We start from the raw sequence: 26,594 nt of genomic DNA on the forward strand, positions 1-26,594 counted from the left end.
GTAACATCAAATAAACCTATGAATGTTTAAGACCTCCTTTATTTTTGTGTTCATAACTTACTTTAAAATTTACGTGTTGGCAAGTGTGCCATTTGTGATTTTTTTCTTAGTGATTGGGATTGTAACACAATGTTGACTGCTGTGTTTTTGACATTTTTACTAATTATGTCTGTGTGTTTTGTTCATGCATCGTTGTCAATACAATGGAATTAGATGCGAATGTCATACAAGTGAGAGGTTTAGCTAGCTATTAAACCAGGTTCAATCCACCATTATTACATCAGAAAATGTAGGAACCAAGTCAGGAATATGACAGTTGTTATCCATTCGTTTGATGTGTTTGAGCTTTTGAATTTGCCATTTGATTAGGGACTTTCCGGTTTGAATTTTCCTCGGAGTTCAGTATTTTTGTGATTTAACTACATGTATTTACAGTCTGTTAAAATAAATAATAACAAAAAAGTAAAGACAGCTGAATAGTAGATATGTTCTTTTTTTCGAATACCAGGTTCAACAATATAAATCTTTTTTTTTGGAAAATTGGATTAAACTTCAGTTTCTTGTTGCTCACAAAAATTGCTCTTCCTATAGTTCTCAAGAATCTAAATGGAGACCGACAACTTGCGCTTGGTCACGAATCCAGTTTATATAACGTGTAAGGTCTGTATATATTCCTGGCCATTTAGGTGCACCACATAGAATTCCCCAGCTCGTAACACCTATAATATACAAATAATTGTTTAAATATTTAATCAAATGTTTAATTTTTTTAGCGTACTGCCCACCCTCATTACAATTAATGCATTGTAAAATACCACAGCTGTCTTTTTCAATGCACAGTTGTAGATGGATCGATATTATTTTCTGAGTAGTCTTTTTAGAAGTTTCATCAGTTTCTTTAACACTGATACCATTTAATATTGGAATTTATGATAAGTGTATTTATTTACTGAAAATTCCTTTTCACCTATATGTTAACATATTTTATATTACCCGACACCTGATGTATCCCTCAGCTCGGACTAATATGTTTATTCGATGCTGTTGTTTTGGCCAATCACAGTGTTTAGATGTATTGATATGAGGAGGATACACAAAAAAATCAACCAGGTTCCAGGAAAATAAATATTAACGTTCTACATGTAGCGTGATCGACAGATATCAAAGAACCAGTGCTAGAATTTTCCGGGAGGTGTGATCATTTCTTCAATGAGTTGACTATAACTTGGGGTGAACTCAGTTACACATGTAGGGTAGGCAGTTCCTGGTCTTCTAATGACGCTTGTAGTGTTGCTTATTGCAGAAAATAAGATTTTAGAATTGAGGAGAGGGTTGCTGCTGAATATCCCAAACTCTTCATATTTCACTTTGTCCCGTTTGTTTGTCGTTCGTGTGCAAACAAATCTAACAGAGCAAAGTCTAAATTATCAAATCAGATTGAAAATTCCCTTGGTTATCAGCAGTGACACAAATGCATCAATATTTGCGTCCGTTCAATATTTCAAGATTTGTTGTTCTACCGAGGAAAATATTATTTCATATTCGTGTTAAAAAAGAACTATTTAAAACAGAAATTTGAATAATGGAACCTCATGTAAGTTAGCGTCTATAACTCTAAATTTCATATCGGAATCATAAACTATAGCTGTAGAATTTGTTTTAATCATAAAACACAATTTAAAATTGCAAGAGTTTTAATCTATGTCAAAACAGTATCTTTATTGTCTTACCTAATGGTTTTATTTTGAATATGGATGCAGGGGATTTTTTTTTTTTATTAAGTATGGACGTGTAAGGGGATGTAACTCATATGATTAATCGCACTGTATCGTTATGTAGCCAGAAGACGAAATCACCGAACTTTTATTCCCATTGCATTAACTCACTTTTCACAAACAGGTATATCTTATACAATACTGGAATTTGCACCATCTATATTTACACTGTATCACTGACATACACGTCTTATTTTGTTTTCGATTTTCCAAAACTACATTTGGCATCGTTAATATTTTCAACATCTACTTTGATGGATATAAATGTTTTTTTAAATACTTTTTTCTATAACTTTACCCATTTGAATCCATTTCCTTCCAACCTTGCATGTAAACGGTCCGCCACTGTCACCCTACAAATGTGCCAAACATTAGAATTTAACGAGATAAAAAGAAATATCGGTATGTATTGGAACATTATCCGATAAATAAAACTAATATTTATAAACATGTCTGAAGTTGTTGTCAATATCTGCAATGTCAGCATGGAGGACCAATAAATAAGGCAGAATAATCTAAACCTGACAATCAACCACGGAAAACTAGTAAAAAGCGAGACTAGATAACCGATTGTTATCACAGGTGCTCTGGAAGGATATGCAGAACCTACTAAAGATTTCTCATTCGTAAATTATTCTTGATAAAACAAATGGATTAATCGAAAAGACATTTTTGTATATAATTTGTATTACATAGTTGAGCATCATCTGTTAAAACGCTTCTGTAACATACCCCACAACTATCTTTTCCACCTTGAGAATAGCCTGCACAGAATGTTGTCTGAGGGATGAAATCACTTCCATACCAGTCACGTCTGACACATAAACTGTCAGAGATGATCGCTAAGTCTACTTGATTCAGGACATCAAAGTTCCCTGTAGCTAATGATGAAGGTTTGAATGTACATGATTGTATATAAGATCATATTTCAACAGACAGACTAAAGCACAATTAAATAACGGTAATTGATACCGCGAAAACAACCAGTACGATCTTAATACAGAAAAAGAACAATAAACCAAGAAATTCTTAAAATGTTGAAGCGTAGTCGTATTGTTTTGTTAACTTTATTACTTTTAATTGCAACATCTAATTTTAACAAGGAGTTGATAAAAAGCATGATTCGCTTATTGTTTAGCATCTTCGCTAGCCAAGGGTTACGATCCACTCCCGCTCTCTTCACCCTTGGTGGATTGAGCCATCATTTGTGATAACAAAGTTGCGCCATCTATCGGAAGATAAAAATTACGCTAATTCCGTCTTGACCAATAGTAGCACTTGAACTCTTCAATTTGGAGGTAAAAACACGGTAGCGTCTAGATTCTACACACTTGGTAAAGCCGGAAATGAAAGCATACGTAAACATTCATGCATTTGTGCATGAAACATACACAGGAACTTCTATTTGTTGATTAAAAACATTCATGTTTTCACTAAATATAGTCGTATGTTTAGAAATGTAAATGCTTGTTGCACAAAAAACACGTGGCAATTGTTTACAAACACTTTCTACATTTACACGTGATCATGTTATAGGCGCATTTTGATTGGATGCAGCGAGTTTTGACTGCAACCAATAAAAATCCTTACCTTGTGTCTCCGAAATTTTATCTCAATCCGCCAAGGGTGAAGAGAGCGGGAGTGGATCGTAACCCTTGGCTAGCGAAGATGATTGTTTAGAGGTTTAACTTATCAGCTTAACGCCCGTTTATAGTCTTTTTTTGTTTTTTGTTCAACTCACATGAGGTCATATATTATTGAATATAAACTGGGTGGATACCGCGAGTTCCAGACGTTTTTCCGGAGGGTATCATCACTCAGTCTAGCAATGCTGACTTGACTAATAACGTACATTTCCTGTATTTTACGTTGATAAATTTAAATTTGGAATTGATTAACTACCTTTGACAAAGTTGACATTATGAGTCTTTGACTATTCTGTTCAAGTTCCTGTTTGGGCGTGACAGCACATTCTAAAAATTAGTTATTCATTTATCTAAGTATGATTTCAACAGATAAAGGAACGGATGATGATTTTAATTTAAGTGTCACCAAAAATAATTGTTCGTAATATTATAATTCTGATGTGGCTAAAAAAAAAGCCACATAACTGTTATAATTCAAAGTTTTACCTTGTGTATCTCCCCAGCCAGCCGTTATACAATGTTGTCCTATGTAATAGTTATGACCATCTGGTAGGCAGGCAGGTTTAATATAATCGTCGTAAATTATTCTGTCTTGCAGCACTAAAATGGCCAAGTCATTCGCAACAGTTTGCGAATCGTATGCCGAGTGCATTATAATTTTTTGTACAGAATATTCTCTCTGATGTGGGTCAGTTTTGTCAACATTATGTTTCCCAGCAATGACTTTCCATCTTCCAACGGATAAACTAACCCTACTGCAATAAAAGTGACATAGACTCAATACCACAAATTATTCTAAAAAGATATGGATAATTGATTTGTGTTTAACGTCCAGTGGCAAGTTTTACATGCATATCAGGATAAGAAAATGCCAAGCTATACTAGATCGATTTACTAAGCTGGAATTTATAGGCGAACGCGGAACAATCCATATGGAGACATATTACCTAAACCATCACATTATGTTGAATCAGAGCCGAATAGTCAATTTCGAAGTCTTAGGATTGGCACAGTCAGGAACGAACGAACTTGGAACCAATCGCAATCGAGTAGAGCACGCTACCGCTATTTATATAAAAAATAGTAAACTATTAACAGTTTCAAAGTGATGAAACAGACAATTACTCTATTAAGTAATAATTCGTTTGAAAGGACAAGGTACGATAAGGCCTGTTTTTGACCCCCTTATTTTCTCATTTTCTTTTGAAAGCTACTTATCACGTCAAATATTCTCTTTGGTTTTTAAGTTTGTTTTGATGAACTTCAAAACCATTAATTTCAGAAAATGGGTGAGGTTAGGGGGTAGAAGGGCATCAAAAATGTCAAAAGAAGGAAAATAACGATTCTTGGTCAATGTTTCTTAAATTTAATAGCGTGCGTGTACGTGACCCGGAAAAAATATGGCGATTTAGACAGCAAAAAAAGAGAAGGTTTTATGACATTGGAAAAAAAAATCCTGGGTCACGTTAGCGCAGTCATTAAAAAAATAACAATTTGTTGTAAAATCACCTGCAAAATGAATAATAATTACAATATTTGAATAATAACAGAAAAGTACCCCCCAACCAGTTGTGAAAATAAGTGGTTTTGAAGTTCACCCAAAGAAACTTCAAACATCAGGGAATGTTTTAACATAGTAAGCAGTTTTCCACAACAGAATTTGAAAAATGAGAAAAAAAGGGGGAGGGGGTAAAACAGGCATTATCGTAATTTGTCCTTTGTGATTCTTGCAGACTTTAGTTGCTTTCCGGCTTGGATGCATGATTTGTGAGACCCAATAAACATTGTTGCCCAAGCATAAATCATAATTTGTCTATGCCTTTAATAATTTTTACAATGACCTCACAGTCAACTTAAAAATAATCATATAACCGTGTTGATCCTCACTGACTTTCAAAGCCTTGACTTGTTTTTGTTATCAGTTTATATAAAATAAGGAGATGTGGTACTTTGATTGCCAGTGATATAACTACCCTTTATAGAGTTCAAATGAAGCACATTCAAACAACCATATAATTATTATATCGTCGTTTATACGTCCTTTCACAATGAGCAAAACCTATATAGTATAGTCAGCTATAAAAGGCTCAGACATGAAAAAACGTGAAACAATTGAATTAATAAATTCAACGTTCGGATTGATTTAAAAGTTATAAAAGTTACCAGAATCATAATTTATTACGCCAGACGCGCGTTTCGTCTACATAAGACTCATCAGTTACGCTCAGATCAAAATAGTTATAAAGCCAAACAAGTACAAAGTTGAAGAGCATTGAGAACCCAAAATTCCAAAACATTGTTCTAAAATATAGCTAAGGTAATGTATTCCTGGGATAAGAAAATACATAGTCTTTTGAAAAATTCAAAGTTTTGTAAACAGGAAATTTAATTTTGACATTTTTCAAACTTTTCAAGCTTGCTGACAGATCAGACTCTTTTCCCCTTGTTTGTTAACAATAAAATCTCCTACAATTACAAATCACACACCTTTTAAATAGTATCGGCAGTATGAAATATATTAAGATAAACCAATTTTACTTATATTAATGTTTCTTTTATCATGTTTGTTTTGACTTTTTTTTTAAAGCAGCTTTTAGTAAAAATCAATGAATTGCAACTGTTTGCATTTTCCTTTTTTAGCCATGGCATTGTTTTCGATCTATGAGTTTGAATGTCCCTCTGGTATCTTTCGCCCCTCTCTTGCCACATAAATGGTCAAAACGTACTTACTTACTCTTCAAAACAGTGAGCAGCAGTTAATATCAACCTGTCTCCAATAATACTTCCACCACACACGTGATCTCCAAGTTCTGTCAGCATCACCTATAGAATTAAATACATCTATATCATAAAAGGACGTTTCAGGAAAATGGTTGGCTCAAATTTGATAAAATTGAGACTGGAAATGGGGAATGTGTCAAAGGGACAACAATCCGACCAACGAGCGGAAAACAACCGAATGCCACCAATAAGTCTTCAATACAGCGAGAAAATCCCGCACCGGGAGGCGTGCTTCAGCTGCATAGTTACGGTAAACGAATGTTCATGCAGATTGTCTTCACATTGGAATCTCTTCTAATAGTCATATACTCTTGTGTAAAAAAGGAACTTAACTTTTTCATGTTTTGGTATGCATGGATAATTACAGTATATCTTGAACATTAACAAATGTTACCAGAGGTAACGAAGGGAAATTATTTCATTGACGATTTGTCGACTTTTATAACGCAAAAGAAAGATTATCCAAAAATGACACTTTTAATTTTATCGAAAAATAATCTTGTTTGTTCAATCTGTTTGATGAAGGTCGAACCATCTAAGACAACGCGAAGAAACTGATATGTCAAAATATAAAAGAGAAGAAGTGGTTGATTGCCAATGAGACAACTCGCCACAAGAGACCAAATGACACAGAAATTAACAACTATAGGTTACCGTCAAGCCAGGTTTAAATAGTTCTGATTTTTAAAACCATTTGAACACGTAGAGAGATAGGAGAAAATCTAGCGTGTTATATGATGGCCTGTCTAGTTCACTTTTGTCCCGTTTCTTTTTAAATGAGAAGAAGGGTCAAATGTACATTTTTGTAAAGCTTTTAATAAGTGAATATCAGTGAGGTGCGACGGTTACGTTCAAGATGACTGGGTCAATGTTCATCCGTCTTACATCTCATTGTTAATGTTAAACACAATGAAAGGAAATATGATTGGAATGTTAAATAAAGTGTGTATTCATTTATGTTTTCATTCATGAAGTATTACTTAAATTTCTTTTTTTGAAATGACAACAGAAACATTTTTCAGAATTAGAAGCTCCAGGAAGCCTATTTTTTCCGACATGACTTATACATCTAATATGTGACAATCGCTTAGTATTCTTTCAACCAAAAGCCACGTACGTATATCAAGTAACATTTCATTCAATTAAATATTAGCACGAATTGCAATAAGGTATCATACAACGTAAGAGCTTTTATTCATACATCCCAACCCGGTCATCATGAATTATAAGAATAAAACATCTAAGTCTATTTATCTCCAGAAGATTTGTGTTAACTTTTAAGTTTTAGAGGAGAAGAAGACAGTTTACAAATGTTTGACAAGCATTAGAAATATTGTGCATGGAAATTGTTAATCTTTTTTTCTGTTATAAAGAAAACGATTTGAGTAACTCATGTTGGCTCGCTCGATCTGCTATGTCAGCAGGGAGTCATATATTTTGTTCTTGATCTGATATGTCAGCTGGGAGTCAGATTTTTTTTGTGACACCCTCGCTATTCAGATTTGATGTTGATATATAATCATCTTTTAATATAAAAAGCATGACATATTGTTGCTAACCAGGGGTCTCTACGTGATTCGGTCTCTGGTTGAGAGTTGTTGTTATTGGCAATTCATATCACATCTCTTAAATATATATATAATGTGTTCTTACTATCCATGGTATGGTTCCTGGTTGTGCCTCTTGTCCTCCCACAATTCTGTGTTGACTCAAGTGTAACTTATCTGATATACCGCATTCACTTTCTACTTTATCTGAAACCCAAACACAATTTACAGTAACTTATCTGATATACCACATTCACTTTCCGCTTTATCTGAAACCCAAACACAATTTACAGTAACTTATCTGATATACCACATTCACTTTCCGCTTTATCTGAAACCCAATTTACAGTAACTGTGAGTGGGAGGACAGGGGGTACCCTTCTCCCTTCTCCCATTCCTCTTCTCCTTTCTCCTACCCCTCTTCTCCTTATTTTTTTTTTAATTTACCGGAAAAAAGAGAAATATTTTATTTTTTCATATTTTATTTTTTTCTCCAACTTTTATTCTTTCTCCTTCCTCCCAGCCTTCCTCTCCTTTCTCCTACCCCTTTCTCCTTTCTCCCACCCCCTTTCTCCTTCCCCCTTTCTCCCTGTCTCCCTTACCCCTGTCCTCCCCCTCAACTGTTGTCTAATGAGCTAATGGTTGAAAAAAATAAACTTAACACATCTAGGAAGTGTCATTGGTAACAATTTCCCAAAGACACCTTGGTTATAAACATGATGTAAACATACATGTATAAAGAATCAGCAGTGGCACAAATCAATGATAAGTTTAAAAAGCATTGAAAACATAATCAGACCATCTATGCCTGGGGATGTACAAATATAAATTTGTAAAATTTTATTAACAGTAAAAACAAAATTGACCGCATGAACGGTATTTCATGTTAAATCACAAACTAGATGTGTGATATGTCGTGATTTTATCCTCCCTATCAGTTTTTTTAACAGTTGTAATTTGACGTTTTATTTGCATTAATGTCTTCTTTCTGTCGGTAACGTGAAAAGTTCCATATGTCTTACCCAGATATATTGAAATAATAAGAACACAACAAACCAACGATGTAAACAAAATGGCCATATTTAGGAATTACTATGATAAGGAACCGATAGAAATATAGGTCAAAATATAATATGGAATTTGAACCTTAGATAACATCCGGCATAGCAGTGAACAATTTGTTGGATATAATGTGCATATTTCATTTAGCTGATATAGATGTACCTACATGTTACTTTTAGGATTATTTATCAAATTAAAACGAGAAAAAATGTCGTCTTCTGAACAAGGCCTTACAGACTAAGAGTTCTATGAAAATGTTGGTCACAATATTCTTACATATGGGCTCCTCACAATAACGTGTTGACTTATAATAGTATCTTCTCTTTTTAAAAGCGTCTTTAAATTCCATTAGAAATATACATTAACACATGATAAAGACAGTAAGTTCAGTTTTGTTGCGACCGATCGCCAATGATAGCCGCCCCCCCCCTTTTCCCATGCTAGGGCTGTATAGCCAGTCAATGTCGTTACAAACTTCCATCAACCTTTGTTTTGTTAGATTGTGTAAGGATTATATCAAGAAATCTAAACATTAGAATCAAAAATATAAGAAGATAGCACAGAATTGTTTTTTTTAAATATAAATGGGTCACCATACTCGTTTTTGCTGCACATCAAGTTTATTGTAAATTAAATTTCCTTCATGAAACAAAAATATCTGAGTTATCTCGCCTGATAAAACATTATTTAAAATTTTTTGAATTGATGAACACATTTTTTGTTTGTAAAAATAAAAAGTGTCACCATAAGAGAAAATATTCACTTGAGCGGAGAATGCCATTTATGCATCAGATTTTGCTAAATGCAGTGAAATCTAGATAGATCATGTGTAGCTTATTGCCTTTAAAAAGTTTATTTAGACCCACAAATATATGGTAGCTCAAAGATTAAATGTAACTTGTATGAAAACATTGTATATGTATATGCTGTCTTCCACCAATGTAAACCGCTGGTCTTATGTGTATGAACAACAGCCGAGCGAATGATACTCTGAATTTGTTATCTTATTTATAAATATCCTTCAGCAAAAAGCTTAAGATTTAGAAGACTTTGGGCGGCTACGATTCTTTTTTCAATCAATTGCACGCATTCATTAATATATCTTTACATCAATGTTTGTTGATATATCATGATATTTCATGTGGATTAGCTTAATTTATCTTGTAGTTGATTGGTCGTGTTATAAAATAAAGGAATTGTGTATCTATAATCCGGACGATTTGGACAACTGCATAGAATACATTAACGTCAGACAATCGTATTTGTAGTGCTAAAGTGAAAATTTATACATAAATCTTATCTTTTACATTTCACTGTGCTTATAATTAATTCTATTGTTAAAACGTGTGTCTGCGTATTTGAAACCACCTTGACAATAACAAGTTAATTCGTTAGACAAGTCATATTAATCCTTTTCTATAGATACTGTAACTTTCTCCTACAGGTATTATGATTTATACAATGTAGCTATGTATTCCATTGTAGTTTAGGTCCTGGGAATAACTTGAGTTATTATAACCGGACTTTAAACTCCCAGTGATATATGTTCCTTATAATGTGTGTGTGCACTATTAAATTTAAACATGCTAGATGAAATGTACCCACACAGTGGCGGATCCAGCCATTTTAAAAAGGGGGGGGGGGGGTTCCCCAACCTAGGACAAAAAGGGGGGATTCCAACTATATGTACCCATTCAAATGCATTGATTGGCACAAAAGAAGGGGGTTCCAACCCCCGGAGCCCCCTCCCCCTGGATCCACCAATGCACACATGTAGGTCTGGGTATCAACTTTGAAATAATATAATTATGTATATGAATAAATAATGAATGCAAATTTGAGCAAGATATAAAGTTCGGATGCCATATGCATAGTGATATCTGAACAAATAATTAACACTGATTTTGTTTATGGGCTTTTAACAACTTTGCCTTCAACATAAGTTTTCTCGCTCTGAAATACTGTTTGATTTGGTTATATATCGTTTGTCAACGAGGGGCCAATACAAAAAACACCAGTATTTTCTTGCTTATTTATGTTTTTACTTTTGGTATGAGTGTTAGTGGAAGACCCATGTTTTTCAGATAAGGAGACACTTATCAAAAATATCTGTTTATTTATTCCCTAAAAGAATAGTGGGGTGTAAAATGAAACTCAACTAAATTGTCGCCCGTTCACGAGGTTGAACGCTTCCATCCTAACTTCTGGTCCGTCCTGCTCAGTTTTGAGATAATTTTAGGCAACTAATGTATTGGTCTTCGAATCTTGAATTAAAGAGCCACTCGGCATTTGCCATGAAGGGGAGGGGGTATTGTTTGTAGTTTGAATCAACTTATTTTGTTTTACCGCACATGTCACGAACAATGTCATTTACTTTTTCAACGCTATCAATCTTTTTTTTTGACACTGTAAGGTATTGCTAAAATCTAGATTCAGAATATTTTATTTTTTTCTCTGCTTGAACAGAATTGGTTTTTTTTCACAATTTGGGAATCAGAATATTTATGGTCGTTCCCTTGGTGATGTTTTACCAGTCCTTTGTACTTTATTAATTGAAAATAGCCTACTGGATAAAGCATAAATAAAAAGTATCATATGTCAGAAACAAATATAATTATGAGATAAATAGATCAAATTACTTGTAAATTAAAAACCTATCCTTAACCAGGCGTTTCCCGACTGACGAAATCGTAGAGCATATAATTGAGATCGTTTTTAGTTAAATAACTGAAATTCTTACATTTTTAAATAGAAGTTTAAAATAATCATTCAAAATTATGTGCATGAATACTTTATATCGAAACTTCATATCAAATGAATCGTTAATGAAAATGATATTTATAAGTTGTACAATTGATATTGTATTAGAAATATACCATGTTCATGTAAAATGTAACATGTAATTATATATATCAAATATGCATATATACCATGTAATTTATGACGACCGAGGTGCAAATCAACCTGAATAACACATATTATAGAGAGATACTTGATACATAAAGGAAAAGTCGTATATACTAATGGTGTATTTTCTAACTTTAAATTACTATATATTTAAATCAAATATTATAGCCAAATAGTCAAATAGCCAGAAGAAATTGAGTCAACTTATATCTAATAGCCTTTAAAACGTAGTTTGAGATGTTCCCCTAATGGACAACAATAGAACGAATAATTGGTTTCGGGTTAAATACGGGTATATTGTGTTAAAACTCGTCACCGTGAAAAGAATGGACAGTTGAAAATTGGGTGTAACTTCCTGCTGGCCTTTTACATCAAAGTCTTAGAGACTGGACGGTATCATTTCAGGAAATTAGTTGCAGTGAAATGTACATTTATTAGGAATAGATTACCTGGGACGTATTGACTTGAAATCGAAATCAAAATGGCAACAGCAAATTTTCTTTCTTGTGTATTGATTTTACTTATTTTACCAGGTAAGTCACGGGTAAATAGATTTGCAATTAACCTTTTTGAATTTATAAAATTAATGGCACTGCTTAGATATATATATATATAATGTCTTTGGCTTTTTTCATGGGTTGAATGTTCAATTGTCAAAATTGTGTTACATTGTACAATACTGATAACACATTCTATGATTTTCATTTCTGAGAATTCAAGTCTGGGTTTCTGAAATATCGTCATGGTGAGCTGGACCCTTCCTGTTCTCTAATTGAAAATTATTGGAGGTAAATATAGGACCTCTCTTGTTTTCTTGTGTTTTGTTGTAGCTATAGATATACAGTTATCGTTGAACTGTATAAGGTAGTGTCATTATATACAGAAAAAGAGAGAGAGGAAAATAATTACTGTGTAATTTTACACCTAGACTGTCACTTGATCTCACTTGGTACGTTTCAAAAGATTAAACAGCTAGAGCTACCTAGAAAAACTTTAAGTATACAGCCAATACATTATTTTCTTGATTTACCCTAAATACCTTTCTGTTAATCAAGAAGAAAGCATAAGTTAAACTCAAATTGCGTACTAGATGAAATAACAACAATATGCCATATATCAGTAATACAACATTTGATATTGAATCTATCATGTACATCATGTAATACTGTTTTTCTGTTTTTCTATTATTTTGTTAATTTTTTATTTTACTTTTTCTTCTTCTGAAAATTACTCATTTCTAAATAATTTTCGTCGGCTATCAAATTTTAATTGTAAATAAGTTTTTAATTAAAAAAAAGAGATCAATATTTGTTACTTTTTAATTGTTAACTTTCTACGAAGTTTGTGTATCATGACATTAGAGACAGTTATATATAAAATTCCATCTTGGATCTTTACAGTCTATTTTATGACCTTTGGGTTATTTGACCAATCCTTTCAAAGACATTTTTCATGTGATATTATAAATAAATTAAATTTAATACCTTCTTCAATATTATGATTTGTGGCAAAAAAAGAAGAAGAAAGAATTAAAGAAAACGTGCTCCAAAGCATTCTGACATTCTTGTACTTACTAAAGGAATATGATTTGTTTCTAAGTTATAACGGATGAACTGCTATATATAAATCGACTGAACATTAAAGCATAATGTATTGTCAATTTTGAGATTTCCCCTCACAAATAGTCGATTTGTTTCACTTCAACGGTTCCAATGTATCGGCGTACCATTACAACGCTTTAAAGGTAGTAACCGGTTTTTGATTTTGAAGGTGATTCAGTATATGTATTTAGTTTCAATTTAAATATTTCTAAATTTAAAAATAAGTGTTTGCATTTAACGGTACTTAAATTCGAGATTTGTCTGTATTATTATATATTTTTATTATTGGAAAATAAATATGTACAATTATTGTAATTTCTTTTCAAAATGTATGTACCAATTTATATGTTTGCATCACACATACATTTACTTTATGTTGTAAGGGACGACATAAAAAGTTCAATGAAGGATAAAAAACATCCAAAAGTCTATCAAAAAGAATATTATATTCCTTAAAAAAAATCATTATCGGACGACCATTTGATATTCTGGGGGTGGGGGCGGGGGGTGGAGATTTTGAAAATAAATTACTAAACACAAAAATAAATGGTTTGTTCTGTGGTAGTTTGAAAATAAATAACCTGACTTGCAATGTATAGAAAATAAATAACTCAGCAGATCTAATCGAAAGTATGAGATGGCACCAGATTCTTCATAAATCATCTTTTTTTCCTAACAAAATCGGGAAACACTTCCCAATTTTTTTAATAACAAAAGTATGAATATTATTTGAATATACTTGAAATGTCTGAAAATTGGTTTCATTTAACTTGAGGTTTATTGTCTCAGGAAACCTTACATCAGTTTTATTTTTACAGGGCCGTTAACTACATGTAGGAAATTTCAAAACCAACCGCTTGTCTCCATATCAAATTGTGTTCACGGCCTTGCAAGAAGAAAGTTCTGTTTTCCCTTAGACTTATAGCCTTGAGTTTTCGGGATCAATGTTTCTTATTTATTTGTCTTTTGTTCATTGATTGTCCTCCTGTATTCTGTTAGTTTTGCATTCCTTTTGTAATCTAGTAATTTTGTTATGAATTTGATTATGAGTTTAAAAAACCCCAGCAGCCACACCCTTAACTATGTGAATTCCATTTTTGCTTCATCATGCACATTGATCTTTTGATGTCCCTAGAAACTTCAGTCTTACACTGAATTTATACATTTTGCTTTGAGACCAAAATATTGTCAAAAAATATTAAAACAAAACTTCATTTTCAGATTATGAAAGGGTATTTCGTAACACCAACACCCAGCAAGCATGATTTTTGCATCATTTGTTTAGCTTCTTGGTCCTTCAGTGGCTCCAAAACCCTTCAAATTTTATTTTGCCTCGATCCGCTCGGCGTAGTATGTTTGCCAATACATTTAAAAGTGCCTAGTTATAACTAAACTTTAATACTATGTATGCATGCAATACATGTATATGCAGTTGAGAATTTTAAAAGATTCATTTCTGCAGAGGGGGTGGTTAATCTAATTAAATGGTACATAATGACTTGGCTATTCCATGTATACTATATGTATTATTTATAATTAACAAATAATTTAAAAATTGTATATTTTCGAATATCAAAAATATAGTTGTGAAAATGAAAAATCGGTCCCTTGCTATAATGAGAATGAAAAATCTTGCTTCAATATAGTGCAGAAAATTAATTATCTGTCCTCTTAGTTTGCAAAAATAAATAACCGATCGAAAACAAATCCTCCTGCCCCAAATTAGAATACTGCTGTTCTGTATGGGACCCCTATACAAACGAAAACATACGATCATTAGAAAAAGTACAGAGACAAGCGGCAATGTATGCATGTTACAGACATCACAATACCAGCAATGTGTCTGAGCTGCTAGACACCATGAAATGACAAACCTGAAGAACGCCTACTTACAACAAGGCTAACAATGTGTCACAAAATTGCAAACGAAAATACTGCCATTCCTTCCCAAAATCTATTACAAAAGAGTCAGTCCGGATCCATCACAAGATCCACCAACAAAGATGCTTACAGACGAATCCAATGTAACAAAGACAGCTACAAATTTTCCTTCTTTTGTCAAACAATTAAAGAATGGAACAGCTATCCTCAGTCATAACAAAAAAACACTACCACAGAAACATTCAAAGGTGCACTCACGCACGATGTGCTCCTTGATACATATCCACACCTGAAGTAATCAGGCAACCATGTTTTAATCTTAAATTAAAAATAAAAATAAAAAATGTAATATAAGAAAAATAAAAATAAAAACGAAAAACCTAAATGCAAAGAAAAAATTGTAAAAAAATAATAATATTACAAATATTTACAAAAATATGGAATACAAAAAAAAATTGATGTTTTAATAACTATATTTATAAATATATAAATTTGAAAAATTTTACCAGGCATGCGCCGGAGAGTAAACATCTGTATGTTGATGGTTTTCTGAAACTAAAGAAGAAGAAGAAGACTTAATTCACTTAGTTTTTTCACTGACCCCACTCTTAACTTAATTTTGGAAAAATTGATTGACTCATAAGGATATATGTAAAAATCAAGGTCGGATAACCAAATCTTGCAGTAGTTCACCCCCACCTTTTTCACCCCAAACTTTGAATTATGTTTTTTTTTTAAATTTTTTATCTTACATTGATCTTTTGATGTCGTCCCTAAGCGTATAGTATCAAAAAAAAACTACACATATACTTTGTCTACGTTATAATAGTTGTATTATTTAAAGTTTACAACTCGTGCGCTCTTTACTTTTATCTTACTTTCAACTGAGACTTTGTATCACTTGAAGTAACAGTTGTCTCTGTTTTCTGACATCCCTTTTCAAAAAAAGAAGAAAAAAGAATGGCTTGTAGGTTCTAAATATTAGTTTTAACATGCAAATCAAAGGAAATCACGGATTTTCTTTACTTCACTTTTGGTCTAGGGGGTGTACATCACGAGTACATCACGAATAATAAAAAGCTGTGAAATTCTGTCGTCAAACTACTTTCTTCTATTTTCTGGTTGTTGTTGTACGCACCAATTAAAAAAAAATGGGTGTCTTCCACTTTTCTGGATTTATATCTCCCCAAAACTTCAGTGGTTATAGTAAGTTTTTGTGTTTTGTTCTGTTTTTCTTATACATAGATAAAGGAAGATGTGGAGTGAGTGCCAATGAGACAACTCTCCATCCAAATAACAATTAAAGAAAAGGTAAACCATTGTAGGTCAATGTACGGTACAGTATGCAATAGGTCTTCCATATTTGGTGTATGAAATGATTGTAAGGTGCACATGTCTAGCTGGCAATGTGTCATCTGACTTTGACCTCATTTTCATGGTGTAGTGGTCAAAGTTATTTTTTTTAGTTTTTGTCTTTTTTTCTAATACTTAATGCAATTGGTCAACTATATTTGGTGTATGGAAATATTTTATGATCTATATGTCAGTCGCGCAGGTTTTATTTGATTTGACCTTGTCCTCATTTTCACCGTTCATTGCTCAGTAAAAAGTTTTTGTGTTTTGGTTTGTTTTTCTTAAACTATAAGCAATAGGTCAACTATATTTTGTATGAAAGAATTGTTAGCTGCACATGTTTGCCTGGCATGGTTCATCTGACCTTGTGCTCATTTTAATGGTTCATTGGTCAATGTTCAGTTTTCTCGGTTAATGTTAAGTTAATGTGACAGTTGTAATAAAGCTTTATATTTAGGACTATCAATATAATATCAATGAGTTGTAAAGAAGGCGAGACATTTCAGCGTGTGCACTCTGGTTCATATCTTATACAAGAGAATAATAATAATAACGGCGAAAAACAACATAACAAACAAATTAACAAAAGCTACTAAAGAAATGTTTTTTGTTGATAATTGTTGATAGCTGTGATGAGTGTGTAATTTAAATTAAATGTCTTCACTATTTAACATGTTAACATTCTATAACAGATGTGATGGCTGAGTCAAATCCTGATCCAGTGGTTGGTTTAGTGGTGGCTGCTGTTATTGCTTTCTTTATTTTGATTGGTGCTTTAGTAGTGTGTATGCTGGGACTTGTGTGGTACGTATAGTGATATTGTGTTCACGGTTTTTACCTCTGAGGCTTTGTATTTATGTATAAATTGTGGAGTAAAAAATATGACAATTTAAGTTCGCTACCAGTAAAGACTACAACTCGAAGGCTTGCTAGACGAAAAGATTTACAAGTCATGATGAAGATCATGTTAAACATTTTAACAAACAACTCGAAACAGCTTACGACAACAATCATATATCTTGTACTCATTATTATATATATACTATGAGCTAGTCAAGCTTGACAAGATTTTGAAGATATGGGCTTTGCTCATTGTTGAAGGCCGTAGTGTGACCTATAGCTCTTTTTGTTTCTGATGGCCATGGAGAGTTGTCTAATTGGCAATAATACCACATCTTCTCTTTATTTTTATGAAGAGACCATGATGAAATAAAATAGGTATTCGATTCACCACAATTGTATAAGTTGGAATATAAGCAAGTATTAAACACTTTTTTTCTCTCTTTTATAGGAACGACTGGTTTCCAAAACGTCAATGGCTTCGTGGGAAACACAAAGTTGACAGATCAGAAATCGAACATGAACGTTTGGAAGATGAAAAATCTGTTATTTCGAGAGTTTCCAAAGCGCCCTCATCAATACATAATCATACTCCTAGAATGTACAACCCTGACACTATTCAGTTAAGAGGTAAGGATATTATCAGATATGAGCAGAAAATAAATAAATAAACATGAAAATAGTAAAAAAGTTCAGAATAAATCGTGTATAAGCGTATACACATTAATTTATATATAATAATTTTGTAAAGCCGAGAAAACACTTCAATACAAGAAATAAAACAACTTCGTACTTTGTTTGGCCTTTTTAACTTTTTTGGATTCGAGCGTCACTGATGAGTCTTTTGAAGACGAAACGCGCGTCTGGCATATTTCCTAAATTTAGTCCTGGTATCTATGATGAGTTTATTTATTTTACACACGGTTTTAGCAAATATCAATTAGACATCAAATAAAATATTATAATACAATCCAGATGTCCATGTCATTTATATAAGACCTGTAGTAAAATGAATAAAATAGAATATGATTGGTTTTTTTTCGTTTAAAAAAATGAAAAAGAAATATTTTAAAATACATCATTTATTTACTTGAAAGTTCTCAACTAAATTGTGTAAAGATCGAAAATATGCAGATCCGAGTTAATACATTAACTAAACATTATTTATGGTTCAGATGCGCCAGGAATACTGTTAATAAAGCAAACTTCATATTAAAAGGTGGTGTACAATTTCAATATGAGTTAATATACATTAATGTATTCAGTCTTTGGATAAATTTTGATCATTCAAAAAAAGTGCCCACTTTTACTTACTAGAAACTTTTTTTTATAAACTGAACAATGAACGAACTGATTCAGCCATTTCCATCCATAGAAAGAATCAAAAAAAAATTCACAATAAGTTTTACTTTATCTATAGAGGGCAAATTGCATTATGTTTGGTTTTAACACAGTATACATAATATTAAATAGATTAATTTTTTAGGTACTGTACTTTATAACTGATAAACATAATAATATTTTTTTTTAATGGTGACTTTTATTTTTTTCCCAGATATTAATACAATTGGGTAAGTAGAGTTTACTTTAAAAAGGGCTAAATTTTAGTTTAATCACACGATTAATTTGAATTTGTGTCCTTGTCTTGCATAACATGCATCTAACTATATAAGGAATACATCTGCTCATGTTGGTGAATGAAATGACTAGTGCAAAACAATTTAAACAGGAAAACCAGTGTTCTAATCTATATTAAAGGCGAGAAAGGAGCCCTGTGGTGTAGTGGTTAGTGCATCGGACTACTAACACAATGGTTCCTGGTTCCAAACCCCTATACATATGGGGAAATAAATTCAGGGTCTTAATTTTCGGCTCTCCCTTGACATCATTCGCGAGTATGATCTTGAGGAAACGATGATAGTCGTCGGAATGGGACGATAAATGGCTGACCAGTCATAAGAGAGAGTGTTATCTCTTGCACGTAAAACACCCTTATAGATATCAAAAGAGAGCAGGTTAATGCTGCTGCATTGCAACACCTGCACCCGCACCCGCAAAGTGGAAAGGGATTCAATAATTTGTTTCCCAATCCACTATAAATGAATATGTTTAAATTAAGGGCGATAAACGTTAAACACATACAAACCACAAAGCAACAGGCTGTACTTCGGTGAGGGTAGGTAAAAATTAAGAAATTAAGAAATTGAAACTGATACTTTAAGCTGGTAGAGCATCAGTTAAGGATAAAGATAAGCTAAAAATATTGATAGGTCATGGAACTCCTTTTCGAGATATTTGAGATTTAAAATATGGCGGGAAAAGGGTGACTCGGACTTTTACCTTATATTTACATTGTTATTATTTGGGTCTCAAAACAAAAGAAAGAAAATCAAGAATCTTCTTAAATATTGGTTAATGGCGTTTCATGAGCTATTTAGTCTTATATGAAAAAATAAATGGGTGTTATGGGGCAAAATATTTTACATTGTATATTGTATGGAAAAACACCAAGGAGTCCGAACATTTGATACAAAACCTCAACTAAGTATATCCTTAAGACAGGCATAAGAATGCAGCGGGTTTAAATGTTTTCTACCTTTAAACAGAAAATTTAAATAACCAAGAAAGAGTCAGTTACACATAGCAAAAGAAGAATTGTATCTAGCAGAACATTTAAAATTGATTTTGCAAATACACTGCAGTCATTGTCATCATTTCTGCTTCCAGGCCCTCATTCAATAGACAAGTACAAATGTTGGATGTGCCTCGATATGAAGAAAAGGTAGGTCAGATTACACAGAATACACAAGGCTCTCATTTTTACATAGAATAGGAATGTGCTACTATTTTGAACCTATATAACTCCCAATGTTTATATGTTTTTGGAAAGATTGGAACTTGTTCTAAATCTTTCCTTAGGCACTGGCCTCCCTAACAACACGACAGGTTAGCTACTTTTACTGCATGTATTCACATTAAAATATAGTTCCCTACAGTTCTCATGTATGTACATGTGCACATAATACACATATAAACTGTGAAAAATGGGTATATTTTTGGAGCAGTTCATTCAAGAATGTATGTAATTAAGGTGTGTTGATGTGCAGGCTTTTTTTTTAAAGCATTTTGATTAGGTAATTGAGTATTGATACAATACTAGTATGATTGACAACTGTCATTATCACCAAACAATCAGGGACAAGGTCGACCTTAAATTACAATGCCCCACCTCCTAAACTGTCAATCAAATTGACCACATTACTAATCAACATCAGTGTTACATAATTGTACAGACCAAATAAACATCTCAATACACAAATATTTGACCTCATATAGAATACACAAATGTATATATTAGATGTTTGATATATAAGGATGATAGATTTATTTATTGCCTATTACTTTTGATGTACATTACATAAAGTACTATAAAGAATTATGTTATTTCTCCAGGTCACAGTGGCACCCATAACTATGTTTTGTCAATAACTTGGTTTATATCAAGTTAATTAGTGTAAATGTGTATTCATGTGTTGTTTTTGTTTTTTGTTATCTAAATGTACTTTAATCATTCTAATCATTTTCTGTGCTTTATTTTGTAATTCATTCATTTGATTGTATAGCTCAAATTTTGGGCACCATGATTGGTTAATAAAAATTATCTTATCTTAAAGTGATTCTGTAACTTATGTCTGAAAGATAAATTATTAATTTAATAAGGATTAACACGATCTTTAAAAAAAATAAATATAAATATAAATATGAATATATAAAAGGTATTCAAGTTAGGCCTATAATTTACTTGATAAATTTCATATAATCATCTGTAATAAGTCAACAATTTAGGTTAGTTCACTTCTTTTTCTTTTTCTTTTTTTTTTTTTTTATCAGAAATTGGCTTGAAACAGTTTAAAATTTTATAATCTTTATTTATAACAAACCATTTTTTTTTTATTAATTTATTCCCCATTAATCATTATGTCTATTTTAGTCATTTGAATTTTTATAAGAAGTGAATATATATTCTTGATATCAAGAAAAATCTGCATTTCAAAAATAAGTTTTTTAATTTGTTTACGTTGAAAAAGTACATTTTCAATGCCTTGTGCTGAATAAATACTTTATAAATTGATCAAAAGGCACTCTACAACTTTTAATCTTCAATGTCATATAACCTATGTTTCAACTAACTAAAATGCCACAAACAACATTTTTAGCTCACCTGGACCCGAAGGGCCAAGTGAGCTTTTCTCATCTCTTTGCATCCGTCGTCCGTCGTCCGTCGTCGTTAACTTTTACAAAAATCTTCTCCTCCATAACTTCTGGGCCAAATTAAACAAAAGTCTAATCATCATTAGGGTATCTAGTTTAAAAAATGTGTCCGGTGACCCGGCCAACCAACCAAGATAACCGCCATGGCTAAAAATAGAACATAGGGATAACATGCAGTTTTGGATCATATCTCAAAAACCAAAGTTTGAGAGCAAATCTGACATTGGGCACATTGTTTATCAGGTCAAGATCTGTCTGTCCTGCAATTCTCAGATGAATCGGACAACCCGTTGATAGGTTGCTGCCCCTTAATTGGTTATTTAAGGAAATTTTGCTGTTTTGGTTATTATCTTCAATATTTTTGTAGATAGAGATAAACAGTAAACAGCGATAATGTACAGCAAACTAACTAAAAATAAGTCAACATGACCAAACTGGTCAATTGAACTCCTAAGGAGTTATTGCCCTTTATAGTCAATTTTTAATAATTTTCATAAAATTTGAAAACTTTACGAACATTTTCCATTGTAACTACTGGGCCAAGTTCATTATAAATAGAAATAATTGTAAGCAGCAAGAATATTCAGTAAAATAAGATCTACAAACACATCACCATCACCAAAACACAATTTTGTCATGAATCCATGTGTGTCCTTTGATTGATATTCACATAGACCAAGGTGAGCGACACAGGCTCTAAAGAGTCTCTAGTTAGAGTATGTTTGTTGACACTTTAAAGTTTTGAGCTGTTGGTCTAGAACTTGTCTTACAAGGAATTGGTAATATTTACTAGAAGAAGTTTTGATTTGCATTTTTTTTAAACGTTCAAAACAGGCACCATTATTTGGATAAGATATAAACTGCAGTTTTAAGAGAGACCCATATTATTCAATTTGAGCTCATTTTATCTTCATACTGGAAAAGCACTTTTATTCCTGCTAGAACCCTGCTGTTTATGCAATACTGTTTTATTAATGTTATTTCTCCCCCTCCCCAATACCTTAATATGAAATTATTCAAACTACTCTTCCAATCTTTCCACAGGTTCTATCTAGCACTTTGATTTAGAAAATTTCCTTCATGCTGTTTGCATTCATACTGTAATTCAAAGGTACACCACAAAAAAACACCAAAAAACCCCAACAGTATAAGAATTACTAGTAAGCTTTTCCAGTTTAGAGTGTTCCACATGGGGAGTGGGATTGTATTAGTTTGCTCTCTTAAAGATTCTTAAAACTATTAATGAACTGTTTATTTCGTTTAGGGAAAAATGATAAATTTTGGAGATGAAGACGGCGACGGGAAATACAAAGTGACCTCCCCAAGTGAGATCGAATACGATGAAAAACAAATAGTTCCAATAATGCAACAACAAATGGTTAGAAAACAACCACAACAACTCATTCAGAGAGAAATGATACCAGTTATACAAGAAATAACACACGATCAACCAGTCATTACACAGATTGAAAAGCAACCAGTCATTGTGAAAATTATTCATAAATATCCCACTGCCACCCAAGTTGTCGAAGAACCAGTTATTGCAGAAGTTACACACCCTGAAAAAGTAATCACCAAACAGGTTGACGTTCCTGTCGTAAAAGAAGTAGAGCATGACCAGCCAATAGTAACTGAATACCAAGAAAGACAAGTGATTACAAAGGAACTTCATAAATATCCAACTTCTAGACAAGTAATAGAAAAGCCAGTCATCAGAACAGTAGAACATGATCAACCCTTAGTGACAGATGTTCAGCAGAGGGAAGTCGTTGCTAGGGAGGTTCACAGATACCCAACGGCTACCAGAGTAGTCGAAAAACCAGTCATTAAAACAATCGAGCACAGGGAACCAGTTGTTACTGATTATCAAGAAAGGCCTGTAGTAATGAAGGAACTACATAAATATCCAACGTCAACAAAGGTCGTACAACAGCCCCTTGTTCGAACTGTTGAACATGGCGAGCCAATTGTAACTAATGTCCAGGAACGACCATTTGTCGCAAAAGAGCTTCATAAATATCCAACTTCAACTAAGGTAGTTGATAAACCTGTCATTCGAAGCATCCAGCATGATCAACCAATCGTTACACAAATGGTCGAAAGACCTACCGTAGTACGAGAGAGACATGCTTATCCTACCGTAACTCGTGTTGTCGATCGACCGAGCGTTCATGGTAGACCATTGAGTCAATCTCAAATTGTAAGAGGATCCATGCCTGAAGGAGAAATGATTGAACGTGTGATACAAATGCCATCACACGGTCCTCCATCGTACGAATATAGCAAGCAAGTAATTGATACTAAAAAAGGAAAACGAAAAAGTAGCAAACGAAAATCTAATAGTGAGAAGAAATCGCTACAATATGAAACTGTTACTGGAGTAATCAATTTCGGAACGGAGAGACCTAGCGACAACAGTAGTAGTTATGATTCAGAATCCGATTCCGAATCATCTTCATCCGGGGCTTCGTCTGGATATATTCAGCCGACATTTGACGATTCTGATAAACCGCCAGCTCAAGGTCAACAATGGGCAATGTACTAATAATTCTAGTCTTTTTCAGACATCAAAATAACTACATTGACAAAACATGTATACATTACATAGTACAACATTTATATAAATATATATTAATACATTCCATTATCGCGTTTATAATGACTGTTATGGTTTCGTTTTCAGTATTTCTATTTAACTATGCAAACTAATTGATGAATCTGCTGAAGTTTGAGATGGTACTATGTAAGGTCGTGTTTAATAAGTCATTTGTCAGTGTACCTTAGCATAAGTTGATAGGATCTTTTTGCATTACAACTGTTTGAGCTTCTCTAAAATGTGCGCATAAGAAAACAATTACAGCAAAATTACGAAAAAAGCGAATTAAAGAGTCAGTTTCTTTTTTTAAAACTAATGTTTTTTTTTCTAATATAAATCAATAAGGATTTCCATGTTAACCAAATTGATTTTAGGTTTGATATAGCACTATGCTAGGCAAGCTTCGTATTTCACAACACCATTCATTGGTATATTAGGATTTGCTTGAACATTCTTAAATGTCAAATATGAACAAAAATATAATTATTAACTAAAATTAATCACTGTCAATTTAATAATATTTCGTATGTTAAATGATGACTTTGTTTTGTAGTTAAGATTTATAGGTTTCAGATGCCATATGAAGTTCGTCATGTGTACATATTTTGATATTCAATATTATATTTGAAAATTGTTTATAAATATCTCTAACGTATATTAAAAAAAATCATATTGACAAACTTTTTCTTTGCGCACACATTCGTAGGAGTAAATAGTTCACCACAGGTTTCATTTTCTTCTTCATTTTCCTCGAACTGCATCAGATATGGAAGAATAATACTCATCAACGTAACATGTGCTGCATGTGGAGCAGGATCTGCTTACCCTTTCTAGAGCACCTGAGATCTCCCCCTTTATTGACGGGGTTCGTGTTGCTTAGTCTTTAGTTTTTTAATTCTGATTTGTGTACTATTGTTTGTCTGTCTGTCTTTTTTCTTTCTTATTTTTAACCCATGGCGTCGTCAATAGATATAGGAAGATGTGGTGTGAGTGCTAATAAAACATTTCTCCATCCAAATAACAATTTAAAAAAATTAACACTTATAGGTCAATGTACGGCCTTCAACACGGAGCCTTGGCTCACACCAAACAACAAGCTATATGGGCCCCAAAATTACAGTGTAAAACCATTCAAACGGGAAAACCAATGGTCAGTTTGTTTTCTACTTATGAGTTTGAATGTCCCTCTGGTATCTTTCTCCTCTCTTAATAAAAGTGTAATCATATGGTTATTTTTGTTGTTGTTGGTGTCTTAATGAAACGAAAACGTATAAGACACGGATCGATAATGGTTTTCTGTGGAAAAAAGATGGTCTGAAAAACAAATTTAGGAAGTACAAAACACTACATTTATACGTCAATTCACAAACATTTACTACTGTGTATGTTTTCAAAGGAGTTTCGGCTAAATGAAATTTATCTTTTTCTTTAGTAGTATCATAAGACAAATTACATTAGGGGTTGGTCTATGTAAGGCAATCAGAAGAATTTCAAAACAGAAAAAACCTGCCGACATTAACCCATAATAGTTTGAAGTTACCCTCGTACTGAGTATAAAATGGCATGTTTTTTTTCTGCATAATTTCTGGTAATTATTTTCGAGTTGACCATTGGTTAGAATGATAGAACATTGTAGAGTTAGCTCCCCATAATTAATATTTTTAAGTGCATTTCAACCAAATTATATCTTGAAATATCAAATTAGAGGAGTAAATAAATGTTATATTCGTGCACCTTAATACATTTTGAACTTAAAAAAATGTAAACTTGAGTTGGTTTTTGTTTGTTAAGATTTCACCATTGTGATTCTTAAAAGTAGATTGGCATTTAATATCAAATCTTGAAGTTTACATTCTTGTAGGTAAAACCATATATACAGGTGGTTGCTCATTTCACATTATCTTTAACTAATTTTTCCTATCAATTAGATAGACTGAGTTTTCAAGATTGTATTTGTACCGCAGTCGCAGTACTGAGGTTATTTATAGGTTTAATGGCATATGTGATGCAGTACATACTACATGTAATATAACCTCAAACTCATTTTCCCGTTCCAGAGATCTGTGATTTAATTACTTTTTATATACAAATAAAATGTGATATGATGCCAAATGAAACAATTATAGGTAACCTTCCGGTCTTGAACAATGAGAAAGGCCCATACCACATAGATACCATAAATATAAAAGTCTCCGAAAAGATAAATGTAAAAAAATCAAATGAAAAAACTAAATTAAAGAAAAACAAAGTGACACAGCAACAAACGCCGACCAACGAATTTCAGACTTCTGACTTGGGACAGGCACATCATTTATGGCGGAGTAATACTAGTG

General features: G+C 32.7%; 2 protein-coding genes across 2 annotated transcripts; one reads left to right on the forward strand and one right to left on the reverse strand.

Moving 5' to 3' along the window:
• Positions 1-568: 568 nt before the first annotated feature.
• Positions 569-8,857, reverse strand: LOC134726817 (prostasin-like). The gene is made up of 7 exons (XM_063591226.1): positions 8,772-8,857; positions 7,856-7,956; positions 6,156-6,244; positions 3,908-4,176; positions 2,508-2,656; positions 2,074-2,128; positions 569-719 (listed from the first exon to the last, which is right to left on the reverse strand). Exons 1-7 carry the CDS (start codon positions 8,827-8,829, stop codon positions 595-597), a joined length of 846 nt encoding a protein of 281 aa, XP_063447296.1. The 5' UTR covers positions 8,830-8,857; the 3' UTR covers positions 569-594.
• A 3,101-nt stretch (positions 8,858-11,958) lies between these two features.
• Positions 11,959-24,309, forward strand: LOC134724625 (uncharacterized). Its single transcript, XM_063587765.1, has 6 exons — positions 11,959-12,251; positions 17,246-17,357; positions 17,845-18,023; positions 18,949-18,964; positions 20,121-20,175; positions 22,930-24,309. Exons 1-6 carry the CDS (start codon positions 12,200-12,202, stop codon positions 24,208-24,210), a joined length of 1,695 nt encoding a protein of 564 aa, XP_063443835.1. The 5' UTR covers positions 11,959-12,199; the 3' UTR covers positions 24,211-24,309.
• The last annotated feature ends 2,285 nt before the right edge of the window (positions 24,310-26,594 follow it).

Source organism: Mytilus trossulus, chromosome 7 (genome assembly GCF_036588685.1).
Source record: "Mytilus trossulus isolate FHL-02 chromosome 7, PNRI_Mtr1.1.1.hap1, whole genome shotgun sequence".
Taxonomy (NCBI): Eukaryota; Metazoa; Mollusca; class Bivalvia; order Mytilida; family Mytilidae; genus Mytilus; species Mytilus trossulus.

Coding starts and splice junctions, on each gene's coding strand:
- LOC134726817 (XM_063591226.1), bottom strand. CDS start 8,829: ATGGCCATTTTGTTTACATCGTTGGTTTGTTGTGTTCTTATTATTTCA. Junction 7,957..8,771: donor TATTATTTCAATATATCTGG/GTAAGACATATG, acceptor TTTGGGTTTCAG/ATAAAGTAGAAAGTGAATGC. Junction 2,129..2,507: donor GTGGAAAAGATAGTTGTGGG/GTATGTTACAGA, acceptor GCACATTTGTAG/GGTGACAGTGGCGGACCGTT.
- LOC134724625 (XM_063587765.1), top strand. CDS start 12,200: ATGGCAACAGCAAATTTTCTTTCTTGTGTATTGATTTTACTTATTTTA. Junction 12,252..17,245: donor GATTTTACTTATTTTACCAG/GTAAGTCACGGG, acceptor ATTCTATAACAG/ATGTGATGGCTGAGTCAAAT. Junction 17,358..17,844: donor TGTATGCTGGGACTTGTGTG/GTACGTATAGTG, acceptor TCTCTTTTATAG/GAACGACTGGTTTCCAAAAC.